General features: G+C 40.5%; 1 protein-coding gene across 4 annotated transcripts in view; it reads left to right on the forward strand.

The window, feature by feature from the left end:
- The window catches only part of nbr1a (NBR1 autophagy cargo receptor a), a 57,948-nt gene that overhangs the window by 8,345 nt on the left and 26,672 nt on the right, over positions 1-22,931 (forward strand). For all 4 annotated transcript variants that reach the window (XM_039740682.1, XM_039740684.1, XM_039740681.1 and 1 more), the window contains exons 2-11: positions 2,983-3,045; positions 4,285-4,303; positions 4,988-5,010; positions 5,438-5,635; positions 7,183-7,257; positions 10,468-10,676; positions 10,787-10,948; positions 12,812-13,015; positions 17,004-17,163; positions 22,429-22,716. In XM_039740682.1, coding sequence (XP_039596616.1) covers positions 2,983-3,045; positions 4,285-4,303; positions 4,988-5,010; positions 5,438-5,635; positions 7,183-7,257; positions 10,468-10,676; positions 10,787-10,948; positions 12,812-13,015; positions 17,004-17,163; positions 22,429-22,716 — 1,401 coding nt within the window. The remainder of the gene's footprint in view (positions 1-2,982; positions 3,046-4,284; positions 4,304-4,987; positions 5,011-5,437; positions 5,636-7,182; positions 7,258-10,467; positions 10,677-10,786; positions 10,949-12,811; positions 13,016-17,003; positions 17,164-22,428; positions 22,717-22,931) is intronic.

Raw genomic sequence — 22,931 nt, forward strand, 5'->3', positions numbered from 1 at the left:
CATAAAGATCTCCCACATTTTGAAAGGGTACAACAAAATGAACGAAGCCATCTAAAAAAGAAAATTGCACACAATTCTGAAAAGTACATAAACAGTTTTGTTTTAAAAATCGTCCATCGTTGGCAATGCATTGCTGAAGACATTCCCAGAAGTTCTCCATCACTCTCTGGGTCATCTCAGGTGGAATGGCGTTGGTCCAGAATGCTGCCACTCGCTTCTTTACACTGGCTGCGGCCTGTCAGTTTTCAAATTGATTTTAAAATCTTGTTGCTAGTTTTTAAATCTTTACATGGACTCCATCCATCCATCCATTTTCTAACCCGCTGAATCCGAATACAGGGTCACGGGGGTCCGCTGGAGCCAATCCCAGCCAACACAGGGCACAAGGCAGGAACCAATCCTGGGCAGGGTGCCAACCCACCGCAGGACACACACAAACACACCCACACACCAAGCACACACTAGGGCCAATTTAGAATCGCCAATCCACCTAACCTGCATGTCTTTGGATTGTGGGAGGAAACCCACGCAGACACGGGGAGAACATGCAAACTCCACGCAGGGAGGACCGGAAGCGAACCGGGTCTCCTAACTGCGAGGCAGCAGCGCTACCACTGTGCCACCATTACATGGACTCGCTTCTGCCTATTTATCTGAATTATGTGTTTTACACCAGCCATCCAGAGTGCTTAGATCTTCTGGTCAGTTGTCTCCTTTTGAAAGGGTACAACAAAATGAACGAAGCCATCTAAAAAAGAAAATTGCACACAATTCTGAAAAGTACATAAACAGTTTTGTTTTAAAAATCGTCCGTCGTTGGCAATGCATTGCTGAAGACATTCCCAAAAGTTTTCCATCACTCTCTGGGTCATCTCAGGTGGAATGGCGTTGATTTCCTGTCTGATCCTTTCCTTCAAATCCTCAAGAGCTCGAGGACAATGTTTGAAAGCCTTTAGGTAAAGGAAAAGAAAGTCACATGGGCTTAAATCTGGCGACACGGCTGACCACCCCACGTCTCTCCTTAAAGAGATCAAATGCCCAGGGAACGTTTCCCTCAACACTCCGAGCAAACGCCGTGCTGTTGAAGCCACACATGTTCTGTCCTCGCTCTGCCGGGTGATTTTCTTTGCAGTCCCCCAAAGGTTAGAAATCCATAGCAAAATCCTTTTCTGATCTGGTACAGATACATTAGCGTGTACGGAATGCTCTCTGCGTCGCTATCTCAGAACGGTTGTACTCATAATGCACTTGAACAACAAACAAAGCCCTGATGCTCAGCGGTCCAACTCATGATGGGCACTAGAAACCTACCGAATGAGACCTACCCCCACTACAGCCCCCACAGTTCTCCCTCGAAATGTGGTTTGAACTTTATATCCCACCCAGTAGAAGGAATTCTCTGGGGTACTCTGGTATCACCCTGTTGTCCCGAGGCCTACAGTCAGGGCAGTGGGGGTCTCTAAATTGGTGCCTGGTATGAGTGAGTGTGTCCTGCCCTCTCATATGGGGTTACCTTCAAAAACTGACAGTTGGGGCTCCATTGTTGGTTCAGAAAATCATGGCGGGCATAGCAAGACGCTGATTGAACGAGAAGAAGCTGCTATAGAACCGCTTAGTAAGAACAATGAAACGCCAGCACAGTCACTGGAGACGATGGCAAAGGTCATAACTTATGTGTTCTTTTACTGTCCCCTCTGTGCATATGGACAGTTCAGAACAAGCAGTAGCGCCATTGAATATACTTGGGGGAAATGCTAGCAATTTAAAAAGTGCATTTTAAACTGTGACATTTTAAACCATCAGGTACTGCTGTTGGGCTTCAAGGGGCTGCTCTTAACTGGTTCAGGTCACATCTAACTGGTAGACACTTTTCAGTGACTTTAAATTCCTCTTTTTCGTCTACTGCACCTCTTAAATGTGGTGGTCCTCAGGGATCCATTTTGGGTCCTGTTTTATTCTCTACATACCTTCATTTCTTTCCACTGCTATGCTGATGACACTCAGGTTTATATTCCCGTCTGCAACTCTGCAATGAATCAACTCCACGACTGTCTTTCTGAACTAAGATCCTGGATGGCTAATAATTTTCTTGATCTGAATCAACATAAAATGGAGGTGCTTATCGTGGGTCCATCAGCTGAAGCCCACATTGGTCTTGGACTTCTCGGCTCTTTCTCAGTCTATTGCAAACCTCAAGTCCGCAATCTTGGTGTTATCTTTGACAGTAACCTCTCTTTTGAGAAACAAGTCAGTTCTCTAGTCAACTGTTGCTTTTTCCAGCTTTGTCTGTTAGGTAAGATCAAACCTTATTTTTTTAGAAAGCAACTCCTGCTTTTATCTTCTCTCGCCTTGATTACTGCAACTCGCTGTATTCTGGGATTAGCAAATCTCTGATACGCAGGTCACAGTTGGTCCAGAATGCTGCCACTCGCTTCCTGGTTGGGGCAAGAAAGTCCGATTCTGCTTCTCCAGTATGAGCTTCTTTACACTGGCTGCGGCCTGTCAGTTTTCAAATTGATTTTAAAATCTTGTTGCTAGTTTTTAAATCTTTACATGGACTCTATTTATCTGAATTGTGTGCTTTACACCAGCCGTCCAGAGTGCCTAGATCTTCTGGTCAGTTGTCTCTTGTTGTCCCTCGTACTGAGTGTCACACTAAGAGGGACAGCTGCTGTGCCTCGCCTGTGGAACTCTTTACCTCGTCACATAAAGGAGTCGCCTACAACTCAAAACGAGATTAAAGACTCATTTTTATTCACTTGCATTCTGTGACCTTCAGTAATACTGATGGGTTCCTCATTGTGATTATGTAACATTACTTCTATTTATTATTTATTTTATTTATGTTCATATATTTTATTTCTATGTATGTTTTCTTTTATTCTGTTATTGTAAAGCACTTTGGTCACAGCATCCCTATGTTGTTTTAAATGTGCTATATAAATAAATTGACACGTGACATTTATGTCTCTCGTTTCATAGGTGAAGAAGTCTTTTAATTTAAGAAGTGTGCAAGTGAAATACATTGATGAAGACAATGAGGAGGTAAGAAAATCAGTTAGTAGTTGATAACATTTACTGTTGACATTTGCTGTCTTGTTTGCTCAGTGAGGTTGATTTTTTTTTTGTTTTTTCAAATCCTAAGACGTCATATTAATTTTGGTCAGCGGTTTTCAGGTTCAGCAATGGAGGAAGCCCTTGACTGCAGGTTTTTATTCCAACCAGTTTCACAATCAGTGTGTCATTCTTACTTTTAACTGATCTCATTCTTTAGTTATCTGGCTTAGCAAGAAATTCAGAAATATTTGCATTCTTTTTCCTAGCTTTAAATGCATACATTTCTCTTTTAAATGGACCCATTTCTGTAGAATGCACTCCTTTAGTTGTATCCAAACGCTGATGATAACCATTGTGGAGTTGGGTGCAAACATCATTGAATGCTAAAGGGAAGCAAACGACTTCAGTGCCATTTCCACTTGTCAGCTCATCAAGAAGCATTTCATAGAAATGAGCAGACCAGCCAATATGGCACTCGAATTATTGTTTTCCTTTAGAAGTCTGTGTTGTCAGCTTTAGGTCCAGTTAAGGGGAAAAAAAAAGGTATAGATAAATACTCAAGAAAAATGGCAAATATATATGTATGTTTCATAATTTATTAGTAATAAGCAAACTGAAAAAGGATTGCAAACTAAACAGTGAGGTCAGTTCAGTAATGCACTAATTGTGACAACTCGATAGCCTCAGAATTAAACACGTTGACATCTCACTTGGGCCAAAAGAAGCAGCAAATGATTGTGGTCAGAACTTCCATCCGTCCATTATCCAACCTGTTATATCCTGACTACAGGGTCACGGGGGGGCAGCTGGAGCCAATCTCAGCCAACACAGGGCACAAGGCAGGAAACAAAACTCCGGGCAGGGCGCCAGCCCACCGCAGGGCACAAACACGCACACACCAAGCACACAGTAGGGACAATTTAGGATCGCAAATGCACCTTAACTGCATGTCTTTGGACTGTGGGAGGAAACCCACGCAGACACGGGGAGAACATACAAACTCCACACACGGAGGACCCGTGAGGCAAACCCAGGTCTCCTAACTGCGAGGCAGCAGCACAAACCACTGCGTCACTGTGCTGCATGGTCAGAACATATTTGTCGTTAATGAGATTTTAAATGAGTTAAATTTCAGTTTGAAATCAAATATGTTCTGTCCTGTTTATGTCCTTTGGCGAATTGTTAAATGAGGTTAACATTCTCATTTTTTTTTGTTTCTTTTTTTAGGTGTCAGTTAATACAGAAGGTATGTGATTTGGTTATTCTCTTTAATTAGATTTCTTTACGTATTGGAGTAGCACAGCCACGTCACAGCCCACAGTCCTCTGGTTCATTTCTTTGCTTGGGTGCCTTTTCTATGCAGTTGACATGATCTGCTCGTGTTAATTTGCTTCTCCTTCCCCATCCAAATGACTGATTGATGTCCTTATTGTGTCTGAATACGTCAGCTTATGTAGTGTTTCCTGTAGAAAACTTTTATTAGTAGTTGACATTGTCTCTTGATGGGGGGATGCAAGGGGGATACCCCTCTTAAAAGGTGGGGTGCCGATACATAATAGTGGCATTAAATAATGCAAAGAATGTCTTTTTCAAATAGTGAACCACCAACTGGCACAAAGCCACCTCATGGTATGTTACCAGAAAAAGATATGTACCCCCCAGCACAAAAAAACTGCAAGTGCAAATGAATACTTCTGGTAGTAAAGCACATTTCCTGCACTACCAAGAGGCAGCCCCCCAATGTTGTGTCTGCACGGGACCCTCCAAAAAACAAAGGTCCCGGAACATTCTCTGGAGTCGGCCTTTTCTATTACTCTTTGTGTGTTTTGAGGCTAACTCATATTCAACTAACTCTACAATATTTGGAAGTAAATAACAATGTCATGTTAAGTTGTGGGGCTAATGGTATGTTCTTGTCCTTTTGTTGTAGAAGAATACAAGGAGGGCCTGAAGGTAAGTTTTACTTCATTTCATTCTTCTTTGCAGAATGACCCTTTACTCATTGCAGTGTTAATGACGTTTGGAGAATGTTCTTCTCGTTTTGTAATTTCAAGCTTACTTTATTCAGAGTTTCTACTTATATTGTGTCTTTTTTTTTTTAAAAATTATTATCGAACTATGTTGTTTTGTGTATACTCATTGCCAGAATCATCTAAGAATATACTGTCAGATTAGATGGGTGCCATGTCATGTGTTTTAATATTTATACAGTGCCACACTACTGTAATTCAGTGGTTCTCAAACTGCAGCCACATTGGGGTCCCCAGGACCTCCTCGAGAGCTGCTGTTATGTTTCGTTTGTGTATTCTCTAAGGCTGCCATAGCACTACCCTTCTGAACAACGGACTCAATATTCAATATCTCCTTCTGGCCTTTTTAGTGTGCTGCTAAACAAGGAAGTCAACTCAGTCTCAATGTTTATGCGCTCGAAGAATCAGAACCCGGCACATCATTCCAGAGTGGACCAGTAAAACCCACGTGCAAAGCAAAGGAGGATGGGAAGAATCCAGTCCAGCATTATACCAAATTGGCTAAGATGGTTGGCCAGGAGATGTTGAGTAGAAAAGCTCAAGAGGAGGTAAGACAGGGCTAATGTTTGTTGTGAATACTTTTGATTATTCACTTGTACAGCATTAGCTGGAGGCTTTCTCTTTGAAATTCTCGTTTCCTTTCTCAAGGTCCTCGGGCCTTGTTTGCAGAGGTACAACTTGATTCAGACTTTTTTCACATATCTGACACGTATCAGATTTTGGTGTATGTAAATACTAAACAACAACAACATTTATTTCTATAGCACATTTTCATACAAATGATGTAGATGCTTTACAGGATGAAGAAAGAGAAAAACAACCAAATATAAAAAATAAAATGAGGCAATACTAATTGACATAGAATAAAAGTAAGGTCAGATGGCCAGGGAGGACAGAAAAAAAAAAAAAAAAAACCCAGACAGCTGGAGGAAAAAAAACAAAAAAACAAAATCTGCAGAGGTTCCGAGGCCACGAGACCACCCGGCCCCCTCTAGGCATTCAACCTGACATAAATGACCTTAATCAGTCCTCATGGTATTCAGGCATCACATGGAAGAACTTGATGATGATGGTCATGTGGACTTCTGGCCTTCAGTCCATCAATGTAGGGACATCACGGTGCTTTCTTTGATCAGGTTGTGGTGGTGGCACAGATCGCCATCACAGAAAACCGGAAAAAGAACAGCAGAGAAAGTAGGGGGTTAGTACGGATTTTGCAGCCGCCATGAATTATAATGATAATGATAATTAAATGCATATACAGAGTATCAGGATTACACTAAAAAGAAGCTAAGAGAAAGCCATGATACAATAATGTGTTTTTAGAAGTTTTTTGAAGTGCTCCACCATATTAGCCTGGCGATTTTCTATTGGTAAGCTATTATTAAAGACCCACATGCTATTCAGTTACCTGAGACTAGCTGTGCTATTCATCTTAAAATCTAAATAATCAATGTAGACCTCAGCGGTAACATTGGCAGTGCACCGGTAAATTCATACGTCTCTGCTATATGCCATTTTGTGTTGGATTTGTAATAGCAGTGTCAATGCGCCATCTATTGGAAAGAGAGCTGCAATGCATTTTATTACTAAAAGTTCTTGGGACTCGGCCATGGTTTGGACTGACAGAGACATAGCAACCAGACAGACAGACACACAGACAGACCCTTATCCTTTTATTAGACAGACCCTTATCCTTTTATTAGGGTGCTGCTTTCTTATTGGTACTTAATTCTGTTTTAGTCTGGTAGTGTAGACATGACCTTAGAGTTCAGTGTTTTAGGTTTTACAGTTTGTAACCAGTGGTTAGGCTGAAATGTAAATTTTCTTGTTTGAACATATCTAATGTCAATATTTGCCCCTTTTTAGTGATAATTTTAAAATTTCAATCTATTTTATATAATACAGTCATTTTTAATTTGATACAGTTATAATGTAAGACAAAAGGTAAAAGGTAAAAGTAGATACACAGATATTTATTTGATATATTACAACATATGACTGAATTTAATATCATATATCAGGTATTTGAGAGTAAGTAGATACATCCAGTACAATATGTTTAACATCAAAAGAATATATTCTCTTTTTATAGAAAATTAAGAATGAAGTTATCAAAAAAGATGCAGATCAGACGCCTCCTCAATGGTTTCTTACATACATGGAGCAGGTATGTATGCAGTCTTTGCTCTCTGTCTATCCCAGGAGCTTAACACATCTTGCTTGTTCATGCCTTCATTCAGTTGTTGCACATGTGTTTGCTTTTCTTTACTAAACAAAAATCTGTTGAGTAGGTATTTGTCTTGGCTTGATGAGCGAATTGCAGATCAAGCGAGCTAATCGAGAAAAGAGGAGTTAAAAATTTTTTTATTTGTTTCCCATTGTGTCACCATTTAAGAGGGGTTTCGGAGAGTCGGTTGTTGGCAGGGTGGGAAAGGAGTGGGTGAGTGAAGCGAGGAGGGGCAAAGCCCCCAGTAATTAATAATAATATAATTATTAATTGTACCCAAATGCTGGTAATTAGCAATGAGCATTGCATGCCAAAGAGGTGCAGTGACTTCAGCATCCTTATCAGCTGTCACTTAGAAGCGTGTCTTCCAAATGATCAGCCCAGTTGATGTGGCACTCGGTCATTGCTCTTTAGATTTCGGTGTTCTCAGAATTTGGATGCATTATGCAAATTCTATTGAAAAGTGTCAATTGAACAAGTTATGAAATATTTGGGCGGCATGGTGGCACAGTGGGTAGCGCTGCTGCCTCACAGTTAGGAGACCCTTCTGGGTTCGCTTCCCGGGTCCTCCCTGCGTGGCATTTGCTTGTTCTCCCCGTGTCTGCGTCGGTTTCCTCCCACAGTCCACAGACATGCAGGTTATGTGCATTCGCGAACCTAAATTGTCCCTAGTGTGTGTGTGTGCACCCTGCGGTGGGCTGGCGCCCTGCCTGGGGTTTGTTTCCTGCCTTGCGCCCTGTGTTAGCTGAGATTGGCTCCAGCAGACCCCCGTGATCCTGTAGTTAGGATATAGCGGGCTGGATGAATGAAATATTTGTATTTTTGTCCTAACTTGAAATGCTGAAATTTCCTTTGCCGTTTTCCGTTAATCCTCCTTTTTAGATAGATAGATAGATACTTTATTAATCCCAAGGGGAAATTCACAGTTTACTCCTTTAGTTGTATCCAAATGTTAAAAACACAGAGAGCTGCAGGTAGCAGTGACTTGAATGCCATATTCACTGGTCTCCTCCGTTCACTACTCATCAAGAAACATCTCAGTAAAGTCCTTGCATCTCCTTTAGCTTTCCGTGCTGCCTGCTCTGCTCATTACTATTTATCTGTATTTGGATACAACTAAGATAGCAAAGTTTACAGGAAATGGTAAATTTAAAATGACAACCGCATAGGAAGTTTAAGCATTTATATTTTTGACAAAAAGATATTTTTTGCAATAAGCAAATTAAAAATGACAGCTTACTAAACACTGAGATTAGTCTGACCTGAGGTTATGTGGAAAGAATATTTCCCTTAAGGATTAATAAATTATTTCAAATCAAATTAAAAGTCAGAATGATGCAGTCATTATGAAACTAGCTTGTGTAAAATCCTGCAGTCACAGGCACCGAAGACAGAGCCGTCTTTAACATGGACGAAGAGGTGGTTGCCCTGAGCACCATGCTGGCCTAGTCACCCTGCCACCGCTCTTCTCATTGCCGTTATGTCATTTTTGTTGTCAATTTACTGCCACCATGGACCCTGAAACCAACCAGCCATCCTGCTCTTATGCCTGTCTCGCCCGTCGTCTCTGTTAGTCTAAACAACTACCATAGAAACCAGTCTGGCAAGGGCTTTGCTGTAGGCAAATGGCTTAATTTGGGAACCACTCTTCTAACACGCTGTAACTGTAAAAGGTGCTGCCTGTGCTGACCTCTGCTATATTAGATGGTAGCCATTTTGATCACTTTAATCTTTTGAAGCTTCAAGTCTTTTTAAGTCAGCTATGCATTTTTATTGGATTCATTTCTGACGTCACGTTAATTATGAAAAGTGTAATAGAAATGCCTGCCTATGGTAAAGTCATCCCTGATGGAAGATCGCAGGAATCATGGGAAAGAGGGCTGCTTCCATTGGATTGGCTGGCCCAGCACTGTTTTAGCCGTGGAATGGCCAAATGGGGGAGGCAGCTTGATGGATGAGGTCTCCAGGACTCTAAAAATATCCAAATCTTATTATGTGATATCATCTACTGTTAAATTCTGCTCCGTACTTCTAAAATTTTTATTTTTATGCTGTATTGAGGATTTGTTCTGTTCTGTGTAGATAGATAGATAGATAGATAGATACTTTATTAATCCCAAGGGGAAAATTTACAAGTTTACATTTCCCAGGATCACAGAAGGCACCGACGGTTTATAACGCCATTTTCTCTCAAGTTGTCTCGATTTAATCTTATCTTTTATCTTTGCGCCGGCTTGGCTGCCCCGATTATCGTCTTCTTACCTCCTCAGGTAAATAAGGAACCACATCGGCATATGCATTTCTTTCTAATTAAATAGGCGATTCTCGGAGTGTAAAAATTAAAATTCCATGTCAAATAGTAAAATAGTAAAAAGTGTCCAGGGAGCAATTCCACATAAAAGAAAGTGGTAGAAGTGATCAGTGAAATAGAGAAAAATAGAGGTAAAAAGATAAAGTCATATACGGAGCTGCTGGAAAGGCTGCCACTCGGATGCGGCGCCGGAAATGTAATGTATTGTATTGTATTGACCCCCTTTTCTTTTGACACCCACTGCACTCCCAAACCTACCTGGAAAGGGGTCTGTCTTTGAATTGCCTTTCCTGAGGTTTCTTCCATTTTTCCCTACAAGGTTTTTTTTGGGAGTTTTTCCCTTGTCTTCTCAGAGAGTCAAGACTGGGGGGCTATCAAGAGGCAGGGCCTGTTAAAGCCCATTGCAGCACTTCCTGTGTGATTTTGGCTATACAAAAATAAACTGTATTGTAAATGAAGTTGCTCTGTTTGTGTGCTGTGTACAGAGAATGTCTAAATCCGTGAGAATGGACACTCGCTCTATTTGTTGCTGTTGAAGTTTTCAAACGCCTTGGAAAATTCATATTGCAATGCTTCACGGCCCACATGAAACAGAAAAGCGTAAAGAGTAAATCTTCTTACAAGCCTCGGGAGCCCACACTATTAAAGAGCTCAGCCAGAAAGGGTTTCTTTGGGAAAGTTGAATGTTTCAAGTGGTGTGTTTTCTTTTTTTAATATCTTTTGCGTGCTTCACTTTGAGATTGCGCTCTGAAATAGAAATGTGGGAGTTATTTTGGGCGCAGCTTTGCTGCATTCCTCACATGTTCACTTTTGCCATGAATCATCTAATCTTGTTGTAGTTCAAGCATCAATTTGTCGAAGAAGCAGTGGAAACGATTTCCCAGCAGCTCTGTGAAAAGCTCAACATTCTGCTTCCACGGTCGAGTATGTCTCCTGGGGTGGGAGTTCAAGTACCAGAAATAAGTTCCACTTCAGGAAACCTGGGTGACGAGCTGACAGTCTGCAGTGCCTGCCATGGCAGAATTACAGGAATGTGCTACCAGTGCAGGTCAGCATTCTCCCTTAATTACAGCGCCTTTGACTTTATCCTTGATTGTGCTCAGTTTGAAAAAGGCACTAAACGTGTCGTACTAAAACCGTTTGTTCATCTCTTTTCAGTGTCTGCTCCTCGTTTGTTCTCTGCGAGTCCTGTGAGTTATGGAGTTTTGACCATGATTCCAGCCACACTTTCATAAAAGTTAAAAAGCCTGTCATTTTTGGGACGACTGGACATGCTCATGCAGCTGAAAATAAAGTCATGGGTTTTGGTGAACTGGCAAGGTAGAATAAAATGATTTTAAAATTCATGCACTATGACTGTATGACTATTTATAATCTCTTAAATCAGTGGCTCCCAAACTCGGTCCTGAGGACCCACTGTGGTCCAACCAGATTCACAATCGGTGATATTAATTGATGATAACTGATCTCATTTAATTAGCTGGTCTTTTTACTCATCTCTTATACTGCGTTCAGAAAAACACAGCAATGTTTTTTTACATTCATAAGACATTTAGAAATATTTGTTTTTCTCTAAAGCTATAAATAATTAACACTCTTTTTTTTTTTTTTTATTATTTTCTCCTTTTCCTGTGTAGTTTTCTCCCTACCTTTAATCCTAATAGTGACAATTAACAACCAGCACAGCAGATACCCAGGATGATGAAAGCAGCAACGACTTCAGTCTCAGACTCGCTAACTATTAAATAATCAATTAAATAACCAGAACACCTGGAAAAGCAGAATGAAAATCCGGTTGAAAATACTGCTAACAACTTAAAAAAATACATATTCCCATATAACTGCTTATTACATTTTATTAAAAATCAACAAAACTTAGTCCATAATTTTGGCATTGACTCCAAAACCCAGAAACTGGGAAATAATGACTCACTTAATTAGGCTTAAAGTCCAATGAGAAACGGAAGTTGGTTGGAACAAAAACCTGCAGCCACATTGTGTCCTCAGGACCGAGTTTGGGAATCACTGTCTTAAATAGTCAGTTGAGTAAAATATTCCAAACTATTTGAAGGCTTATGCACATTTAACATATCTTATGTACTGACTAAAGTGGGAACTATCTCACTGTGCTTATAGTATATTTATTACGTTTTTCTCATCCTTGTGCTACTAATTTTCAAAGTTGGTTTATACAGGGCTATTTAAAATGGCAGAGCAGATTTCAGACCAACTTGTATAAGACAGAAACTCATTCCTCACTCACTGGATAGAGGAAAGTTCACAGTTTAAAAGCCCACCTAAAAGTCCCAGTGAATGCCACCGAGCGCGGCTTCTCGTTTATAGTATAGCAACATTTCCAATTGGAGGTCCGGCGTTACTTGAATGACACCATTCCAGGACGATGGATTGGAAGAGGTGGACAACAAGATCTTGTTCATCTATTCACTTTATACCCCCTGTGATTTTTGTCTGTGGGGGCACGTTAAAGAAAGAGTGTGTGTTCCACCTATGCCTGATAATCTTCAAGATTTGTGACATGGAATTGAGGAAGCTCATTGAGTTGAATTGACTTGTGTGTGGCAAGAAATGGCCTACCGTTTTGATGTTTGCCACCCTACACATGGTGCTCATGTTGAGTGCATGCAACCTCAAGGACCACAGGACCAAACTCTGAACTTTCCTCTATCCAGATGTGCAGAATGTCTTATACAGTTGGTTTGAAATAACATTTTGTAATCTGCTCTTTCATTTTGAATAGCCCTGTATAATCTACACATACAGATTAAAAATGTCTAAACATTTTAATTTCTCTAATATTTCTGTTTGAAATGTATTGCTTATTTTAAAGAATATGCTGAGCTCTTTGATTCCATTTAGAATGTATATACATTACAGTGATGCTAATCCTAGTGTTGGCTAACCATCCTACTTTGGTATTCTTTTTTTAATAATAATAAGTTTTATTTATGTAGCGCCTTTCATACACTTAAGGAAACTTTACAGTTCAATAAACACATTAACAAAACAATAGAAATCACATACAAGATTAAAAGGAGTTTGAAATTTATAATAGAATTTATTTTAGATTTTTATTTTAAGTTCACTAATTTCAAATAGAATTTACTTCATAAACTGCAATACTCTTCCAATTTTGAGATTTCCAATTATTTATTTCACTTGCAGGCCTCAAGCCCGTGTAGACAGAATTTTTAGGAAAGCCGAAAAGCAGAGACTGAAAGCAGAGAAACGTCAGTTAAAGGCCGAAGTGAAGGAGATCAAGAAGCAGCTGAAACTGGAGAGAAGAGGCCTTCATTTGAGCACAGCAGCTGGTGTGGCCTGTGAGCCGCCAATCCTCAAGTCAAGGGGAGCACCTGCTACCTCGCCAGTGTGAGTGACAATTGTACTGTGTCAGTAATAACTGCTTGTTATTGAGGTCATGTGGAACCTCTGCAGCAATCACTGATAGTCTGTAGCATTACTGAGTTTTCTCACCTCTAAGAACAACAAACAGAGTCAATCCTTGCTAAATTCCAGAAGTAAACTACACCAGTAAATTCTGTTAGGGGACATTTTGCAAGGTGGCACTCAGATGCTGGCTCACCTGTCTTTTAAGTTTATATTTCCAACCTGTATGTTGCCGTCAGAATGTCCAACCGATCACCCACAGCTGTGACTGCACTCTGTTTTCATCCAAGTTAACTCTGGTATCAACCACCAAATTTATTTCGGCTAGCCTTTCTGGGCAGAGTGGTGGTTCCAAGGCTAGGGATCTGCACGATTGCCAGTTTAAATCCTGTAAATGCCAGAAGTGACTCTATTCCATTGGGCCCTTGAGCGAGGCCCTTAACCTGCAATTGCTCTGTTAATCTGCATCCAGCCCTGCATGTAGGCACGCCAACCTGCAGGGAAAAACCTTGGGGGTTAGTGGCAGAATTGGCAAGCCAGCCACCTGTAAAAAACCTTGCACTGCTCCACTCCATCTGAACTAGTGTGGTGCTGAGGGGTCACCCGTCGCATGGCTGCACTCGGGTCCTAATCTAGGATTCTGAGTTGGTTTGTCACGTGCGGCAATGCGCTGTATCAGCGTGGGCTCCTAAACTCTCTCCTCTAGCCTCTCTGACTTTTCAAAATGTATTTCCTTCTTTATAGCTATTGTCACTCAGGTATGCACTGGAGACTTTACACATAATTACCTGCTTCAAATATATATGTCTTCACCAGCCTATGCATTGGTGTTTTTGGCATGAAAATTCTGGAGGGGCCATACTAGAAGGTGGTCCCAAAGGTAATTGCTACAGCAATTCTTATATACAATGTACTCTTTCATGAGGGCTGTATGGAACAATCGGAACAACCTTTAACCCTCCAACTACAAGCGTACTAAAGCCCTTTACTTTAGTAGCTGTATTCCGTCCACCTTTTATTTTGGTCATGATTTGCTGTAAATGGTTAACACAAGTGCACACATTCGTATTATATCAATTTTAGAGGTAGGAAAAATTTGCAAGCAGAATATTGCAGTTGTAAACGTATTTATCATTGTGGTAGGAAAGTGAAATACCAGGAGACAGAAAGGGTAGCATTCATTAAAGGTGTAAAAATCTGTCTGATACGGGTAAGTAAAAAGGCTGAAAGCTTCAGGCAATTCAGGACTCCGCACAGGTAATCAGTCAAATCCCATTACAATGTACAGTGGTACTGCTTAAAGCTTTGCTTGTTTAAGAGAGTTGAGGCAGACAGAGTGATAGGGTGCCGGATGAATGGTCGTTCAAAGTGCTTCAAAGTACATCCACCAGTTATGGCTTCAAACACCATTAGGGATTTACTTTTCAATCAATCAATCAACATTTATTTATATAGCACATATTTATACAAAAAATGTAGCTCAAAGTGCTTTACAAAATGAATAGAAAAATAGAAGACACAATAAAAAATAAACATAAGTCAACATTAATTAACATAGAATAAGAGTAAGGTCCGATGGCCAGGGTGGACAGAAAAAAAAAAAACTCCAAAAACTGGAGAAAAAAAATAAAATCTGTGGGGGTTCCAGACCACGAGACCGCCCAGTCCCCTCTGGGCAATCTACCTAACATAAGTCAAACAGTCCTCTTTGTATTCAGGGTTTTCATGGAAGGACCTGATGATGATGGTCACGTAGACTTCTGGCTTTCAGTCCATCAATGTTGGTGCATCAGGATGCTTTGAGTAGGTGGTGGTGGCGCAGGCCGCCACCACAAAGAAACCGGAAAACGAAACAGAAGAGAGAGTTGGGGTCAGTACGGATTTTAGAGCCACTATGAATAGTTATTGTGATGAGTTTTGTGTAAGTAACATTTTAAAAACAAATGGCTGAAATGCCTCTCAAGTTCAGGCTTAGGAATACAGCATACTGAGGTGAACTTCAGAAGGTCTGGTCTAAGTCAGACTCCACATCACCAAATGAAAACCTGACATAAGTAATGCGCTCAGAATACCAACAACAACAACATTTATTTATATAGCACATTTTCATACAAACAGTAGCTCAAAGTGCTACGGGACATGTCTTCTGGTACGGTATGCAAAGATGAATGGCAGCCATTTGCTATATTCTCACTTTTTTTGTTTATCTTGTCACAAACAACAGCCAGTGTGGTGTAGTGGTTAAAGCCAATGCAGCTACTGACACTGTGTGACCCTGAGCAAGTCACTTGACCTGCCTGTGGTCCAACTGGAAAACCAAAAGAAATGGAACCAATTGTATCATAAATGTTGTAAGTTGCCTTGGATAATAATTAATAATAATAATAATAATTTATTACATTTATATAGCGCTTTTCAAGGCACTCAAAGCGCTTTACATACAAGGGGGGGATCTCCTCAACCACCACCAGTGTGCAGCATCCACCTGGATGATGCGACGGCAGCCATAGTGCGCCAGAACGCCCACCACACACCAGCTTACTGGTGGAGAGGAGACAGAGTGATGAAGCCAATCAGTGTATGGGGATGATTAGGAGGCCATGACGGTCAGAGGCCAATGGGCAAATCTGGCCAGGATGCCGGGGTAACACCCCTACTCTTTCCGAAAGACATCCTGGGATTTTTAATGACCACAGAGAGTCAGGACCTCGGTTTAACGTCTCATCCGAAAGACGGTGCTTTTTTACAGTATAGCGTCCCCATCACTATACTGGGGCATTAGGACCCACACAGACCACAGGGTGAGCACCCCCTGCTGGCCTCACTAACACCTCTTCCAGCAGCAACCTAGTTTTTCCCAGAAGGTCTCCCATTCAGGTACTGACCAGGCTCAACCCTGCTTAGCTTCCGTGGGCAACCAGTCTAGGGCTACAGGAAACGGCCAAATAAGAACATGTGATGTAATGACATGAGATGTATGAGGTGGATTTGTGGAGTTTCACAGAGGGAGACACAAATGAGTTCAGAGTTGAGAAGAACAATTTGTATGGAGTCAAGGTGTTTTTGGGTACAGTATGTAGAGCAAAAGAATGATTGGGACAAAAAGCTTTATAACCAAGCTTTATAATGGACTGTTGAGGCCTCATCTGGAGCACTGTGTGCAGTTTTGGTCTCCAGGCTAAAAGCAAAAGTCCAGAGAAGAGCGAATCGGCTGATTCAGGGCTACACAGGATGAGTGATGAGGAAAAATTACAAGAGCTGAGCCTTTACAGTTTAAGTAAAAGAAGATTAAGAGGTGACCTGACTGAAGTGTTTAAAATGATGAAGGGAATCAGTCCAGTGGATCGAGACGGTGACTTTAAAATTAGTTCATTAAGAACATGGGGACACAGTTGGAAACTGTAAGTTTTTCTTTACACAAAGAAAGGCAGACACTTGGAACAAGAGACCAAGTAGTGTGGTAGACAAGTAACACTGTAGGGAGGTCTTCAAAACTTGATGATTTTTTTTTTGGAAGAAATAAGTGGACAGGACTGGTGAGCTTTGTTGGGCTGAATGGCATGTTCTCGTCCAGAGTGTTCTAATGTTCTACTATGTGTTCAAATGATGCTGAAGAAGAACGTCTAATTAGAAGTTTAATTATGTGGCATAAGTGAGAGCAAAAGAAAAATTAGGCTTGATAATCCTAGTGAGTCTCTGTATAAAAGATCAGTTTGAAAACCTCACAGACCAAAGTCTGCTTTTCAAGATGTAGAACTGAATAAGCAGATTTCAAAATGGTTGGATGAACAAAAACATTTCAGCACATTTATTTTACCAAAGTTTGCTTTTCTTTTCCAGTGGTTCTGTATTACACAAAACAAATTTGTCACAGAAAATTAATGAGTTTAGCAATTTATTTTTTATGTATAATTAAGAGACACGCTAAAGGAACATTGATTGATAAGGTCCTTGTCCTGCTTCTTGCTAGGAACTCCCAGCTGGCTTGCAGTCCTGTTAGGTCCAACTTTTCTGCTGTGTTTCTGGATGAAAATTTGCCTGATGGGACTCACCTCCAGCCTGGCACAAAATTTATCAAACACTGGAGAATGAATAACACGGGCAATGTGAGCTGGACATCAGACACAAAGGTACGCAAGTGTAACATTTTATTTAAAAGATTTACTGTAGACCAGGGCTTCTCAAACTCTCAAACTGTGGCTGCGGGTTTTTGTTCCAAGCAGCTTCTGTTTTTAATTGGACTCCTGGGCTGATTACGTGGACTGTTATTTCCCAGGTTATGTGTTTTTGGGAACAGTATAGAAATTAGAAAACTAAGTTTGGTAAAAAATAAATAAATAAAGCAATATCGCAGCGGAGAAGTACTGTGTTAAAGAAGTTATGAAAAAGAAAAGGAAACATTTTAAAAATAACGTAACATGATTGTCAATGTAATTGTTTTGTCACTGTTATGAGTGTTGCTGTCATATTTATATACATACACACACTCACATAAACATATACAGTATACATATCTACATATACACATCTACACATACACATCTATGTATATATATATATATATATATATATATATATATATATATATATATATATATATATATATATATATATATATATATACACACATACATATATATCAACATATATATATATACATACATACACACACACATATACATACAGATAAATATACATATATATACACACACATAAAGGATTATTAGGAACACCTGTTCAATTTCTCATTAATGCAATTATCTAATCCACCAATCACATGGCAGTTGCTTCAGTGCATTTAGGGCTGTGGTCCTGGTGAAGACAATCTCCTGAACTCCAAACTGAATGTCAGAATGGCAAAGAAAGGTGATTTAAGCAATTTTGAACGTGTCATGGTTGTTGGTGCCACACGGGCCGGTCTGAGTATTTCACAATCTGCTCAGTTACTGGGATTTTCATGCACAACCATTTCTAGGGCTTACAAAGAATGGAGTGAAAAGGGAAAAACATCCAGTATGCGGCAGTCCTGTGGGCGAAAATGCCTTGTTGATGCTAGAGGTCAGAGGAGAATGAATGGGCCGACTGATTCAAGCTGATAGAAGAGCAACTTTGACTGAAATAACCACTCGTTACAACCGAGGTATGCAGCAAAGCATTTGTGAAGCCACAACACGCACAACCTTGAGGCGGAGGGGCTACAACAGCAGAAGACCCCACCGGGTACCACTCATCTCCACTACAAATAGGAAAAAGAGGCTACAATTTGCACGAGCTCACCAAAATTTGACAGTTGAAGACTGGAAAAAATGTTGCCTGGTCTGATGAGTCTCGATTTCTGTTGAGACATTCAAATGGTAGAGTCAGAATTTGGCGCAAACAGAATGAGAACATGGATCCATCATGCCTTGTTACCATTGTGCAGGCTGGTGGTGGGGGTGTAATGGTGTGGGGGATGTTTTCTTGGCACACTTTAGGCCCCTTAGTGCCAATTGGCCATGGTTTAAATGCCACGGGCTACCTGAGCATTGTTTCTGACCATGTCCATCCCTTCATGACCACCATGTACCCAACCTCTGATGGCTACTTCCAGCAGGATAATCACAAAGCTCGAATCATTTCAAATTGGTTTCTTGAACATGACAATGAGTTCACTGTACTAAAATGGCCCCCACAGTCACCAGATCTCAACCCAATAGAGCATCTTTGGGATGTGGTGGAACGGAGCTTCGTGCCCTGGATGTGCATCCCACAAATGTCCATCAACTGCAAGATGCTATCCTATCAATACGGGCCAACATTTCTAAAGAATGCTTTCAGCACCTTGTTGAGTCAATGCCACGTAGAATTAAGGCAGTTCTGAAGGCGAAAGGGGGTCAAACACCGTATTAGTATGGTGATCCTAATAATCCTTTAGGTGAGTGTATATCTACATATATATATACTGAACAATATATAACAAAGCTCGCCAGTCCTATCCACTTGCTTCCTCCAAGAAAACATCAAGTCGAGTTTTGAAAGAACTGCTTTTAAATTTTTATTAAGAAGAAAAGAAAACCTTTTTAAACTGATGAGGAAAATATCGATCCAATAACTATTTGTTAAGGATCTCTTTGTATATCTTTCCTCATAATTCAACCCCGTTGTCAGTTCAGCACTCTGGTTGTAACATGACCAAGCTGTGCACTGAGATTACTTTTGAGAATGCGCATGACGTCTTTTAAATTTTTATTAGTTTTGAAAATATACCAATAACAGGAGGAAAGCAATGTTGCCTCAAATCAATGGCAACCTTTTGTAGTGTCTGTCCCTGAGACTTATTAATTGTCATCGCGAAGCAGAGCCTTACTGGAAATTGGAGGCATTTGAATTGAAATGGGAGATCAGAGGGTATAACGGGCGAGGAATACATTCAGAGTGTGGCGCTCTGCTGTTTTTTTGTGTAGCTGCCTTCACACAGCTTCTCCGCTGCTTTATAAACAAATGCCATATAAGGCCGTCGTTTCTCCTTGCTTTGCGGTTCTGTACTGTTTTATTGCTCATTTATTACGATTCTTATAGTTATTAAGTAGCTATTCGAGACTTACTTTACTGTTCAGGTACCCATTTCCTTTATTTAATCCGCGGCTTGTACGCTATTTTTTGTTTGTTTATTACGATTATAGATATTTATTGATTCCCTTCTTTAGCTAACTGCCTGCTCATATAAGGCGCTCTGCTGTTTTTTTGTGAAGCAGCCTTTACACGGCTTCTCCGCTGTTTTATAAATGAACGACATATAAAGCCATCCTTTTTCCTTGCTTTGCCAAGAAAGCTGCCTTTTTATTTAATCCACGGGTTCTCCGCTGTTTTATTGTTCATTTATTATGATTATTAAAGTTCTCTTTATATATCACGTTGTCAGTTCAGCACTCCGGTTGTAATATGACCAAGCTGTGCGCTGAGCTCACTCTTGAGAATGCGACGTATAGTTTTGTCCAGGAGAAAAGCAATCTTCCCTGAAATCAATGGCATCCTTTTGTAGGGTCTGTCCCTGAGACTTTTTAATTGTCATCGCGCAGCAGAGCCTTACTGGAAATTGGAGGCATCTGAATTGAAATGGGAGATCAGAGGGTATAAAGGGATGCGAGGAATACATTGAGTGTGGAGAAACTCTAGAGACAGCGTGTGTATTAACTTGTGGATTTTTCTGTGAGTATTTGGTGGCAGCGTGACGAAGTTGCTTCTGCAAGACCGCGTTAGCTGTGGAGCTCAGCTCGGAGCATATTCTTTTCCCACCTTGTCAATTGTGTAATGCGTTTTTTGAACAGGTTTGATGCATGGAAGTGATCACTCGTACTGCGGTCAGTCAGTTCACGTGAGCTGCTCTCTTGTGTGATGTTGCAATGTCCACGGCTTTATTTAATGTTAGCTTAGACCCGGCTCTTAAAAGTTTCTCGCTACAGCAATTTTAACTCCGTTACAAAGTCTCGTTTATACCTCGTGTCTTCTCATTAAACTTGTATCTCGTGAATAAAGTATTCGGCGTTTTTCTTCAGCGATTTTTGGGAGCTCTTCCTTCTTTTCTACATACTGCGGTCACAGTCAGTTCACGTGATTACGTGGAAGGCGTGATGATGTCACACGCAGCTCCGCCCCCCCACGGCCGTCGAGCTAACGTCCATTACAGTATATGGAGAAAAATAGCTTCCATTTATGACCATTACGTGTAGAATTTCGAAATGAAACATGCCCAACTTTTGTAAGTAAGCTGTAAGGAATGAGCTGCCAAATTTCAGCCTTCTACCCACACGGGAAGTTGGACAATTAGTGATGAGTCAGTGAGTCAGTCAGTGAGGGCTTTGCCTTTTATTAGTATAGATTTTTTTTTTCTTTTTAACAATATTTTCATTTTAATTTTCCAGCCGTTCTAATTGTTTAATCCATTAATTACTAATTCATGGGTCAGACGCTAAAGTAGTTGCAGCCTTTCATGATTTCGCGTTGTTTGCCTGGGTGTCTGCTCTGCTTGTTTTTTAATTATCATCATTAAGATACATTGAAGGGAGAAAACATCACAGGGAAAGAGTAAAATAGAATGAAATCAACAAAAGAGAGTTAAGCATTTAAATCTGCAGCAAAAATAGGAATACTGTATTACTAAATGTCTTATAAATGTAAAAACCATGCTGCTGTGCTTTTCTGAATGTAAAATAAGAGAAGAGAGAAAAAATTGCAACTAATTAGATGAGATGAGTGCTGCCAGTTGTGAATCTGGCTGGAGCAAAAACCTGAAGCCACAATGGACCCCCAGGACCGACTTTGAGACCCCCTGCTGTTGACTGTTATGTTCACTAGTCTAAGAGAATTGGCCGATAACATAAAACAGAATCCTTGCAGATGACTTGGATAGAGTATTGAGTTAGGCAATTATGGGGCACATGATTACCCAAACATAGCGATTAACATATAGGAAATAAAAACATAGATATTATTACCCCTTATAGGGTGTGAATATACAGGACTTTGGTGTCATTGCAAGCTCTCCCTTCACTTTCAACATCCATGCAGCTTACAGAAGTGATTAAGAAGGCTAATAGGTTGCTGGCATACCCAGCACACACCACAAATTAGGGAAGAATTTTTTTTAACTATATTGCGAACTAATGTAGCCTCATATAACAAATTGTGCAACTTTGGCCTCCATATTACAAAAAGGTATTTGTTTTAGAGCAACTCAAGAGACAAATGGCTGGTCAGAAATGTGAGGTGTTAACTGTGATGAAGGATTGAAGGAGCTGAGCCTTTTTAGTTTGATCAATAGGAGACGTGACCGATATGTTTAAGATTATGAAGAAAATGTACAGAAAGATGTCGGCTGTTACCTTAAAATAAAGACAGGAGGGCATAGGTGAAAGATGGCTAAGGGGGCACTTTGCTCCAAAATAGCTTCACACAGAAAACAGCAGGTACACAGAATATGTTCCCAAAGCGGTTTTGTACTGTCATGTGTAGATTGTTGGGTGCGTTCAAATCGTGACATTGACATTTGTTCTGAAAGAGTAAGGTGACTAGAGACTGACAAACTGGTTTTGGAATGGCCTTTTCTTGTCAAATTGTTTTTACAAATGTTGGCATCAATTACTCTGAATGTATCTTTATAGTTCCCAGTACCTGCTTTATTCATTTTTCAGTTTTTTTAAGCATGGATGGTGAAAAATATGTATATTAAGGTAGTGATATTTTTAAGAAGGAAAGAATTCTCTTTTAATAAACTATGTAGGCAAATTAGTCAGTAAGGCTCTTTGTTAACTTCATGATACTCATGGTCTTTTCTATTGTGTAACAAATGTTTGAAAAAACTGTTATTTATCCCCAAATGTATTGTTTCATTAATTCATGTGTTTGCCGTTTTGCAGCTGAAATTTATGTGGGGCAATTTGTCTTTGGCCTCAATGGACAAAAAGGAAGTCTCTGTGCCGTTCCTTCAGCCTGGGCAAGTGGGCGTTGTGTCGGTGGTGTTTGTGGCTCCAAATGTGGAAGGCACCTACACTTCTCACTGGCGCCTTGCTCACAAAGGGGAGCAGTTTGGGCCCAGAGTCTGGTGCAGTATTGTTGTGGATCCTCAGCCATCCGGACACAGTCCTGAGTTAAGTGAGAGTGCCCTCTTCAGTAGCCCCGGTCTGACGGGCCCTTCCACCAGTAAGGTGTGTATAAAGCTAGAATTGAAGTGAAGCCAACAACACTTGCAAATAAGCTACACTGTGAGTGTCTACATAAATAATAAATGTGTATCTTTTACAAAGTAGGAAGATGTTTAGTGAATTCGTATTACTTTGTATGTTTGGATTTTACAAGCAGATGGGCGGATGAGGTGCATTGGGTTTGGAGGAAGTTGCACATTCAGTTGTGGAGAGTTTGC

The sequence above is a fragment of the Polypterus senegalus genome, chromosome 17 (genome assembly GCF_016835505.1).
Source record: "Polypterus senegalus isolate Bchr_013 chromosome 17, ASM1683550v1, whole genome shotgun sequence".
Lineage (NCBI taxonomy): Eukaryota > Metazoa > Chordata > Cladistia > Polypteriformes > Polypteridae > Polypterus > Polypterus senegalus.